An 11,265-nucleotide genomic window follows, 5' to 3' on the forward strand; every position below is an offset into this window, starting at 1 on the left:
TTTTAACTTAGTTCAAGGTCAATTAGTGATGGGCAGCTACCCCTACATTCCATGAAAACTTAAAGAAAAATATTGTGCCCTTGAAAACTGAGGCACATACTTTAAATAAATATGTGCCTTCTCTTGTAGTTCTAACACCAAGAACACATCCAGTTTAGAACACTTGCTATGTTTGTCTACCTCGCTTCCAATCACTACTGTATAGACTTTATTTGAAAGTGTCTGTTACTTCAAGTTGATAACACACTTGATAACACACACAATGTTGCAATACTGGAGATGCCAGAAAGCTGAAAATAAAGCAGGAAATGCTTTAAGTAATCAGAAGATCTTACAGTATATGTAGAACAAAAGAAAATCAGCCTAAGATTATAGATTTGAAGCATTAATTTTATTTTCTTACCATAGCTGCTGCCAGACATGTTAAGTATGTCGCTGCCAGCTTCTTCTATTTTTACTTGGAAGTCGATCATCATCTGACCTTGTAGGAATCCATTCGTAAGCGGGTATTTCTCGTGCAGTATAAATTGTTGTTCCCTTTGGAATTTGGTATTCTTGTATCCATCTTGAGTGTAAGATTAAAAAAAGACACTTCTCCAGTTTGATTCTTTTCAGGAATATTCAAGTTCTACATTAACAAGCAACCCATCCATAAACATTCCCTCCACAGCTCTGCAGGCTCACTGGTAACGATTATAGCAGTTGCTGATGGTATCAACACGATTTTTATTGTGTTGAATGGTAGCAATGCACTGTCCTAATAATTTAAAAACCAAAAGCCTTTTACTGTCTCACTAACTGCATCAGAGTGATGTATCAAAAGGAAACAGCCTAAGCTGAGATGTGTTTATGCTGAAATATAAATCTGCTTATTCTAAATTACGATTCTAAATAATCACGTGAAGCATTTCAGAGGAACAATCTTGCCAAGAATGCTAGCAGTTCAGTGATTCCCTTGTTCTTGCATATTAACTATTTTTCAACTAAAAGTGTCGTTCTTATGCCTCTCCACAGTGCGATGGCTTTAATTTTGTGCTTTTTCTTGTTTTAATATTGTCACCTAATGTTACTTGCATCACAATTCCATTGGTTTTCCACTGAATCTCATTAGTACTCGTCACCAGGAAAGGGCATTGAGGCTGGTGGGATCAAATTTTTTGTCCTTACGAATGTGCTGTAAGTTTAGGTTGGTCTGATTGGCATAATAGTCGTGAAACATAACACCTTCAGCAATATAAATGGAGTTGGTGTACATTTGAAACTCTTGTACCCAGATTTACTGTAATGAAGATTAATGAGATATTGATGAATTAGCTTGCCATATAACATGTGCATCTGTTAATCTGCACACTGCCACTTGCATAATATTCTGGCATGTTGTGGCACGCAGGCTATCTAAGCTCATAGTTTGTCTCAAATATATCACCTATCCCTGTACGCAGAATTTGGACTTTGTTGTAACTCCAGTAAAATCTGTGGTTGGCAGTGCTCCAATGGATGCAGACATAAGATTCTATAAAATCTAAAATTACCCATTAATTTTTGATTTTTCCCCCTAAGCTCATTTTGGAAATCTCTCTTTGTAATTCATTGAAGTAGCTATGGATAATTTGATTTGTTTAACTGTGTAGGCAGAAAGAGTTAAGCCCACAAGACTAATTTGCAAGTTGTCTACCTTAGTTGTGACCTTTTTCTCTCCCTTCCCCAACCCCCCACCCCCACGCACCCTCACCCTGCCAAACTGCAGACTGAAAGTTTGGACTGGAGGTTCATGAATTATGGATTCCCCAGGGCAGCATTGAAACTTTTCTGCCTGATCATTAAGGCATGAAGGAAGTATTTAGCATGCACGAGTAATGCTCGCTTAGGTCACGTCCAAGTCTGAATAAATTGAGATTCCTTCACTGAATGTATGGCAGAGATAAAGCATTAAAGTAAACAGAGCTCCAGATTTCAAAAGCTTGAATGAAATAACGTGTTCTTGGACTATATTATTCACGGTAACTAAATGGAAGGATTGGGCAAGCATTCTTTGTAATTCTTGTACATAAATGGGATTGTGTTTGTCTTTCTAGCATGGTTGTGTAATGTGCAAATTTTAAATGTGTGCATTTTTAAATTTTTGATTTTGGACTTTCTCTTTTCAATTTTTTCTTTTCTCCCTCCCTCTTTCTGTGCTTGTTTCACTGTTTAATTGCCCCACTCCGTCACCCTCTTCAGCTCATCTGTTTATTGCTCCATCCTTCAGTCTCTTTGGTTAAGGTGATATATTTGTCCCATTGTTTACCAAGGTTCACAGTTTTCTGGTGGTTCATCTTGCACTCCCAGTTGGTAATAGTTTTAGACCCTACATGTGCACAATCTGCATGCTATAGCAGTAGCATGAATATTTGTATAGTTTGTGCACGGCTTAAATAATACAAATGATTCGTGATAAAGCCACCCTCTGATCTTGCTTTGGGTGAGAATACTGAATGTGGTAAGAGCAGGCAGACTCATGCTCACAAACCTGTGTGACTCCAGCTTGGGCAACTGTCATTTGTGTGTATGCCTGAAGGTGGATTTGCAGGTTCTTACGGTTTGGTTGGGGAAGGGCTGTAAAAAGGAATTCACTTTGAGTTCTATCTTGAGGTTCATCACAACCTTTGCAGAAAGCTGTTAGTTTAAATGCTGCAAGGAACAGGTCATTGTGCAAATCACAGTCTTGGTAAATTGAGCAATTTCTCTTGTGTCTGTTTGTCTGAATTATTGCATTTATCATGGCTTGAGCTGAAATGACTATAATTGGAAACCAAGTGTTCCAGGATAAGCTTCATTACGGTTTTAATCAGAGAGCAGACAGTTATCAGAGGGTTCTGAGTACTGTTTTGACGTGAGGCCTCCATTTTTAAAATTTGATCCTGATCCTTCTTGCAGCCATCAATAATTTAGACTCCGAACTTCTTAGCATATAATTACCTGGTCTGAATGGTTCAGTGCATTTTTTTATTTAGGATTGCTTTTCTCCTTGTGCACCTTTGCAACATAACTGAATACTCAATTCTGCAAATCCCTGCTGCTGCTCTTATAGAAAAGGTACTCTTTTCTATAAGAGTAGAAATCATATAGTTGAAAATTTACAATGAGTTTTGCCACTGTACAGTTAGGATGATATGTAAAATAAAAAGAACATTGAGCAGTATTTAGGAAATAGGAGAACCCACATTTCTGTCAAGAATATTGAACTGTTATGCCCTAAAACTGGATTGGCTTTGGATGATCTCTTAGTTGTAATGCTGATGTATGCTTAAAGATTTGCAGCAATGATATTATTTTGTTGTTGTGTAATGTTACAAGATTAAAAATTGACCATATTATTGAATCATTTATATTACTAAAGTATCAAGGACTGCCCAGCTCTTAGTGATTGTGCTGTCTGAGAGAGCTATTATTTAGTCACTTGTTTTCCATCACCACCGTCTCCTCCCCCACTCCCCCCACTTTCTGTTAGTTTTTTGGGTTTCAGATATTTATCCATTTTTGTTTTAGAGAGCTCTTAAAGAATCTTGCATCCTTCACTGCTTGAAAGTGGGCACTCCAATTCTTGCAGCAGGTCAGATAATATCTTGGGAGGGTAAGAGTTCACGTTGCAAACTAGTGGCCTTTAATCACCTATGCAATGGATTATAGGGGGTTAGCTTTCCTCTGTTTTCTCTGAATCTGTGCTGTTGGCATCACTGTACATCACAAATAAACCGTCCAGCTAACTGAGCTAGCCAAACCCAAACTAGTGATTAAAAACAAAGGTTCCAGCCAAATTTAACTTGGTTTATAGGCACATTGGCCAGTGTTTTTTTTTCATCACACTAACATTCTGTTGTTCTTATTTTTCAGATGTTAACTGGTTGAATTGGTGCCTGACTGCATCGTGTCTTTTCAGCCTTCTCCTTATTCTGCTGTTCAAGGAATCCTACGATAGACTCTACCTCGATGTGTTGGTTTCCGTCTAATATAGCGATGCAGGGAACAGCCGAATTCTGAAGAGATTGGAAGTTTCTCCTGGAATACAAATGCACACTTGGTTGAAATTGCACAATTTTTTTTTATAATGACAAAAGGAGTTTTTGCTAACTTCAAACCCACTGTGTTCAGAAGTTGGAATTGCTAATTTAATATTGTAAAATTGTACGTGTGTGTGAAGCAAAATAAGATGACTTGTGTGTTCTCTGAGTAGAAGGGCTGTTTTTGAAGGCATTCCTGTTTAGTAATGAGTACAATCAATGCAGACATCTGAGAGGTTGCGCTGCAGTTTAAGAGCTGTGTACTGGATCCAGGCAGCAGGAAATCTGGAGGCAACCACAACTGAACCATCACCCTCTTGATCTCACTGCCTCAAGTACTACTGTCCAAGCTGAACAGGCTAATACTGAAGGATTGCGATTTAATAACATTGAGCAAGGAAGGTTGGTGGTCAGATATGCATTGGTAATATCAAGTGCAATCTCCCTCCTTGAATGTAATGACTGACTGGAACCTGCCAGAACAAGTTCAAGTCTAAAATATTATATTGTCTTGACCTTTCTATTAGATGGGCAGTGCAGACAGGTGGTTACTGCAAATTGCACTGCACTGAAACTGCCAAGAGCAGATGTTAGTAATGGACTGAATACAGATTAACAGTTTGTCTTGGAAATGGGTTAGAATATTCTATGCTTATACTGATAATTATCTCCTGAGAGATTTCGGTATGTAGCCAGTCCTAGCTGTTGTGTCTTGCCAAACCTATTGTTGATCTTTATTTCCTCAGTCAACTGTGTTGTTCATTAATTCTTTTCCTGGCAGTCTGGTGTAGATATCACTGACAAATAATCACAAGCTATTGATGTCTTTAAACAGTTGTGATGGAAAGAATTGCCTAAACACGAATGTGCCCCAGATGCAATGATACCAAAAGATACATCAATACACAGATTCACCACCTGCTCCAGTTCACTCACATTATCTTATGTCAGAATTCTGGGTTCTCTCCAAAGAACTGAGTGCTTACTGTCGTCAGGAGGACATTTAATGAAGTGATCCAGAAACATCCTCTAGCTTCGTACATAACATCCCTACTGTCAGAGTACAGATACCAGTCTAGGAGTCTGCAGTTTTTTAAACATCCATATTTGCAGCTAATGTTTTCCTCTAACTTTGACGATTGTTCCCTTGCTTGCAGATGGCTCTTCCCTTCTCCATCCATATCCCTTCCTGCCTCCAGCTTCCCAGAAACCATGCTCTTCCATTTCTCACAGAAGTTCTCAAGTGTGCCAGGATGGTTGAAGCAAACTTACCTGGAATGTTTTCTTGCACTGAAGCTCAGGGAGTGTCCGGAGAGAATGTGGTTCTCTCTGATCAAAGATGGTCCAGCATGACTCCAGGTTAGACTGGTGACTATTTGCGGACTTCAACATTTTCTGATCACATTTTAAAAGGTGTATTGCAAAAGGGCAAATCCAGAAGAAATAATGTCAAGTAATGTGAATATCTTGAGTTCAAGGTGACAATATTCCCTAATTATTGGTTACCTGTTGCAAAACTGGAAGGTTAGCCCCTACAACTAGTATTTGAGCAGAATCTTTGGACAGCAGTCTTTTGCTGTTAAATCCAACCCAGGTATTTAGAGGGAGGCTGTAGGAATCTGTTGGTAACTGCAGTCTTGTGTTCTGCGCAAAATATAGACACCAGGGATAACAATCCTTCCCGTGCTAACTGGGAAGTGCATTTGGGGAATCCATTGTAAGGTGTAAAGATTTTTTTCATGTATAAAATTCTAACTTTTCCTGTTAAATGCTCAAGAATTTACAAACAGTGATCAAACACAGACTTTGCCTTTCCTTACCATCTATATGGATGTTCTATTTTGTAATTGTTTACAAAATTACGATTTTAGCAAAGTTTTTAAGCTCTTTGTCTGGAAAATGATGTTGCATTAAAAATTCTAACGTTTGCTGTTTTGAGCAACTGTGGATTAGGTTTATATACATTTAAGTTGTAATATTTGTAAAATGACTTGTAGATCATTGGTTTTAATCCGTCGCACAAGGTTATGTACAGGTTCGTTGAGCTTGGTGAATTGCAGTATGCAATTTGTGTATGTGTTTTGCCGGGCAAATCTTAGTTAAGTTCCCAAACTGTAGAAATGTAAATAAAATGTCTGGAAAGAAACTTGTGGACATTGTGGAAGCTGTTATTTGTTACTTTCATCATCTTGTCAGCCATGATAACACTACTTCAGGTTAAACAACAACTTTCTCACTGTAATGAAGTATAGTTCATGTAAAGTCCCCTTGTCTTTGTCATTCATTTTTTCAGTTGGATAGTTGGTGTACTCCCTAGAGTTCCATTCAGAGAATCTCATTATCGAATAACAGTTTCAAATCTGTTGGTCATCATTCCTTACATTGCTAATGACTGACAGTATCACTGACAAGAAAACTTAGGTAAGTGTTAACTTTGTTCAGCTTTAATGATAGCAGAATTAGGATCAGTGTGTCTTGGTTGTAAAATTAGATCATAAACAAGAATATTATCAATGAGGCTTGTGCCAGTGTAGTCAGTTTTTCATTGTATGACTTCATTATTGTTTGTCAACTTTGCATTCAAGTAATTTTGTATCTTAAAGTTATGTATGTTGATTTAAGAAGGTAGCACCTTTAATTCCAAAAAAAGATACTTCACACTGGACTGAGATCAGGGCAAAAAAAACCCCAAAAAATCATAAAATTGCGAAGTAGAGAAGAGGCCATTTGGCCCATGAAATCTATACTGCCAAAAATATACTACGGTTGAAAAATGTGGTGCTGGAAAAAGACAGCAGGCCAGGCAGCATCCGAGGAGCAGGAGAATCGACGGTTTGGGCATAAGCCCTTCTTCAGGAATGATTCCTAAGAAGGGCTTATGCCCGAAACGTCGATTCTCCTGCTCCTCAGTTGCTGCCTGGCCTGCTGTGTTTTTCCAGCACCACATTTTTCAACTCTGGTCTCCAGCATCCTCAGTCCTCCCTTTCTCCTTTTTTCAAAAATATACTATGACCAATTTCCCAGACTTGACACATAGTCTCGAATGTTACAACACTTAGCTACTCATCCAAGTGCTTATTAAAGGCTGTGAGGTTTCCTGCCTCAAATACCTGGCAATGCATTCCAGATCCCCACCACCCTCTGGGTGAAAATGTTCTTCCTCCAATCCCTCTTAAACCTCTTGCCTTTCTCTTTAACATTACGCCCCTTGTTGTTGAGGTGTTTGGGCAAGCAGGTAACCAAAGCTTCGTTCAGAGATTGGTTTTAAACAGTGTCTTAAAATGTATATAGGCTACTGTTGGAGAAAGAGATTTGCAAATAAAAGCCCTATATAGCCTCTAGCAGTGAAGGAGTGAGCAATGTGCAAAGATGTAAAATTGGATAAATGCAATGCTGAGGCAAACTTTTAATAAGGGGATGAAATGTTCCATATTTTGAGAGAAGGCTATTGGGCGGCATGGTGGCACAGTGGTTAGCACTGCTGCCTCACAGTGCCAAAGACCCGGGTTCAATTCCCGCCTTAGGCAACTGTCTTATTTGGAGTTTGTACGTTCTCCCTATGTCTGTGTGGGGTTGCTCCGGTTTCCTCCTAGAGTCCAGAAATGTGCAGGTTAGGTGAATTGGCCATGCTAAATTGCCCATAGCATTAGATGAAAGGGTAAATGTAGGGGAATGAGTCTGGGTGAGTTGCTCTTCAGAGGGTCGGTGTGGACTTGTTGGGCCGTAGGGCCTGTTTCCACATTGTAACTAATCTAATCTAATAAGAAAAGTTAACTTTCGAATTAAGGTTTTGATGGACATGGAGGTAAAGATGAACCAATGTATGCTACCACTGAAGCAATTATTTAAATGGATTTTGATAAATGGCAGGTTTCCTCATGTCTTCAAAAAGAAGTATTAATCTCTTTGAGATGGGCCAATAAACTTATACTGAGCCTGAAAGCTGTCAGCAATTCTTCTGAATCAAACTGGACCTATGATAGGTAACTTTTTTAAATTCATTCACAGAATGTGGGTGTTGCTGGCTGGGCCAGCATTTATTGCCTATCCCTAGTTGGCCTTGAGAAAATGATGATCTGGTATTTTGAACTTATGGGCCAAGCCAGACCTCCTCAAAACCTTTCAAGGAAGTAGCCCAGAGCCTAACTTTGCTAGTTTTAGGCAGGTGTAAGGTAGATATTTTAGGAGTGATACAACTGGCCCAACCACACAGTTTTAAACAAAACAAAATTTGCAAGTTTACCAAATGAAAAACAAGCAAAAGAGAACAGAGTATAGAATACATAACCTATCTGAAAACCCAATAGATAACCCCAACTTAATGATGCTGTTCCAAGTTCCTGCAACAATCCCCATAAACACCCTTTGGCAAAAAAAAGTAAAATCGAACACTGTTTTACAAAGAGAGGGAGAGATTCAGCATGGAAACATTCTTCCATTTAGCTGTTTCTTTGACCAGTAGCCTCAAAAATCTGATTACTTGCTAAAGTCAAACCAAACCAAACCTACCAGGGTGGTAGGTGCCTGGAATGCATTGCCAGCAGAGGTAGTAGAGGCAGGCGCGGTAGATTCATTTAAGATGCGTCTGGACAGATGCATGGGTAGGTGGGGAGCAGAGGGATATAGGTGCTTAAGAATTGGACAACAGGTTTAGACAGTGGATTTGGATCAGCTCAGGCTTGGAGGGCCAAAGGGCCTGTTCCTGGGCTGTACATTTTCTTTCTTCAAACCAGAAAAAGCTGAGCTGGGAGAACTGGCTACTCCCCTTTCATTGTACACTTTTTTAAAAAACTTGAAAGTCTTTTGTCTGAGGCAGTATCTGGTAGCTATAATCAATTTGACTCTAGAACCCATCCAAACCAGACATATCGGAATGTATGCATTTATGACCTCTCTGGAAAGAAAACAAATCCAAGACAACCTAACCTTGTTAAGGGAGTAGCAACATCACACCTCACCCTGTTTATTTTTTGAAAAAAAAGTATCACTATACAAAGATGGCTTCATTTTAAAACCCCTTAATCTTACAGATAGTACACAAAAACAATCATGTTACACTGTCTATAAACATAAAAATATGCATTACTACATTCTGTTTCAGTCTGTTTTACTCTCACCACCAAATGCCTCTGTTTCTTATTCAAGTCTCAACAATGTGTCGGTAATCATGTTTTCTTGTCCTGCCACATGCACAATTTTCAGGTTGAATGGCTATAACAACAAACTCTCCACCTAAACAGTCCAGAATCTTTGTCCTTAAATTTCTCCGCAAACTTCAATGGGATATGATCAGTATGATTGTCTCAGACATAAGTGGTAACATAAACATTCAAATGTTGTAACTCCAACCCCAGCTCAAAGTCGTCTTCTCAAGTGTCGAATATTTCTGCTAAAAAATGATCAATTTCCTGACAGAGAAATACCCGACAGGTCTTTTCAATCAGCTTGTCGTCTTACTGTAAGAGCCCTGCACCGACACCCATATCACTTGAATCTTGAATGGCTTTGTGAAATTATGTGTGGCTAACAGTGGAGTAGTGGTTAACACAGCTTTCAGGCTGTCAGATAACTTTTGACAGTACACTGTGCACTGAATGTTCTTGAGTTTCTTTAGCGATTCAGTGACTGGAGCAGCTACACTGCTAAAATTTATTATGAACTTTCAATAAACTCCACTCAATCCCAGGAACCTTAGGAATCCCAGCTCTTTATGTCAATGGAATGGCAAACTCCCCAATATTGTCCGTGTCCAATAACATGGCCCAGGAAGGTGATTTGGGCTTTGGCAAATTCACTTTTAGCCAGGTTTATCACCAAGCCTGCCTCCCGAAGTTGATTGAACAATTCTGATAAATGTTGTAAATATTCCTTCCATGTGTGACCAAAATTCACCAGGTCATCTATATACGATACAGTTGGGTAATCTGGAAATGAACTTATTGGTTAGTCTTTGAAATGTGGCTGGCGCATTTTTCATACCAAATGGCGTGACTTAATATTGATGCAGTCCATTTAACATTACAAAAGCTGAAATTGTCTTGGCTCTTTCGGACAAGTGTCTGCCAGTAGCCTCTGAGCAGGTCCATCTTAGAAATTTAAGTTGCTTGTCCCACATTTTCAACAGTCTTCCAAATGTGGAATCGGATATGCATTGTAGCGGCATTGATTTTGAAATATCCACGTAACTGTTGGGTACCATCTGATTTTGACATCATTACTATGGGTGAGCTCCACTCACTGTAACTCACTTCGATTATGTTGTCTTGGAGCATGCGCTCAATCTCCTGAACCTGTGCCAACTTTAGAGGGTTATGCCTGCAAGGATGTGATTAATCGGAGCAGCATCTCCTATCTCTACATCATGCATAATTAGGTTAGTATTTCCTAGGTTAGTATTTCCCAGCTTATTTTCACCTATCTCTCCATGCGATAGCAATAACTCTTTCAGGTCATTTTCAATTTTCATCTGGAGGGTAACTGAATAATTTATCCCAATTTTTGACAACTTCATCATTATCCAATTCAAGTTGGGGAATGTCCAATTCAGACTCCTCTGAACTTGATTCTTCACTTTTTTTAACCAATAACAGTCTCCTTTTGCTTTCCTTCCCTGTCAAAATACCTTTTGAGCATATTCACATGACACTGATTTCTTTCTGTCTGGAGTCCTTATCAAATAGATCACCTCACTCAAACTCCTTTCAACTTGATAAGGTCCACGAAACAATGCTTTTAAAGGTTCACCTATCACTGGAAGAACACTAACACCTTATCTCCGATACCTTGTCTGTTTCCTGTTTGATTGTATGCTGTAATGCTTTTTAAGCACTGTCTAGCCAATTTCCCAGCTCTATTTAATTGTTCCCTAAACTCTGGCACATTTTTGAACAGAGCTCTGAGGAGAGAGGGGGAAAATAGAAAAGCCCTAGTGGTAGAAGACTCCATAGTTAGACAGATTGACAGGAGATCTTGTAGTCAGGAACGGGACTCCCAGAAAGTATGTTGCCTCCCCCGTGCCAGGATCTGGGATGTCGCCGAAAGGGTTTACAAGATTCTGAAGGGGGAGGGTAAGCAGCCAGAAATCATGGTACATATTGGCACCAATGATATAGCCAGGAAAGGGATTGAGGATCTGAAAGTGACTACAGAGAGTTAGGATGGAAGTTGAAGTGCAGGACGAGTAGAGTAGCGATCTCAGGTTTGCTACCGGTGCCACAAGACCGTG

At 39.3% G+C, this 11,265-nt stretch overlaps 1 protein-coding gene and 1 long non-coding RNA gene across 3 annotated transcripts in view; one reads left to right on the top strand and one right to left on the bottom strand.

Annotated features, from left to right (window-relative positions):
• Window positions 1-541, bottom strand: part of LOC148149676 (uncharacterized) — a 141,530-nt gene extending 140,989 nt beyond the window's left edge. The window contains exon 1 of the long non-coding RNA XR_015757732.1: window positions 404-541. This is a non-coding gene — a long non-coding RNA (uncharacterized LOC148149676). The remainder of the gene's footprint in view (window positions 1-403) is intronic.
• Window positions 1-6,190, top strand: part of slc49a4 (solute carrier family 49 member 4) — a 70,410-nt gene extending 64,220 nt beyond the window's left edge. For both annotated transcript variants that reach the window (XM_043694263.2, XM_087989342.1), the window contains exon 9: window positions 3,874-6,190. In XM_043694263.2, the coding sequence (XP_043550198.1) occupies window positions 3,874-3,989 (116 nt within the window). In that variant the 3' untranslated portion in view covers window positions 3,990-6,190. The remainder of the gene's footprint in view (window positions 1-3,873) is intronic.
• The last annotated feature ends 5,075 nt before the right edge of the window (window positions 6,191-11,265 follow it).

This window comes from Chiloscyllium plagiosum, unplaced genomic scaffold (genome assembly GCF_037043375.1).
Source record: "Chiloscyllium plagiosum isolate Xiang-an unplaced genomic scaffold, Cpla_swu_hap1 HiC_scaffold_7, whole genome shotgun sequence".
In the NCBI taxonomy this organism is placed as follows: Eukaryota; Metazoa; Chordata; class Chondrichthyes; order Orectolobiformes; family Hemiscylliidae; genus Chiloscyllium; species Chiloscyllium plagiosum.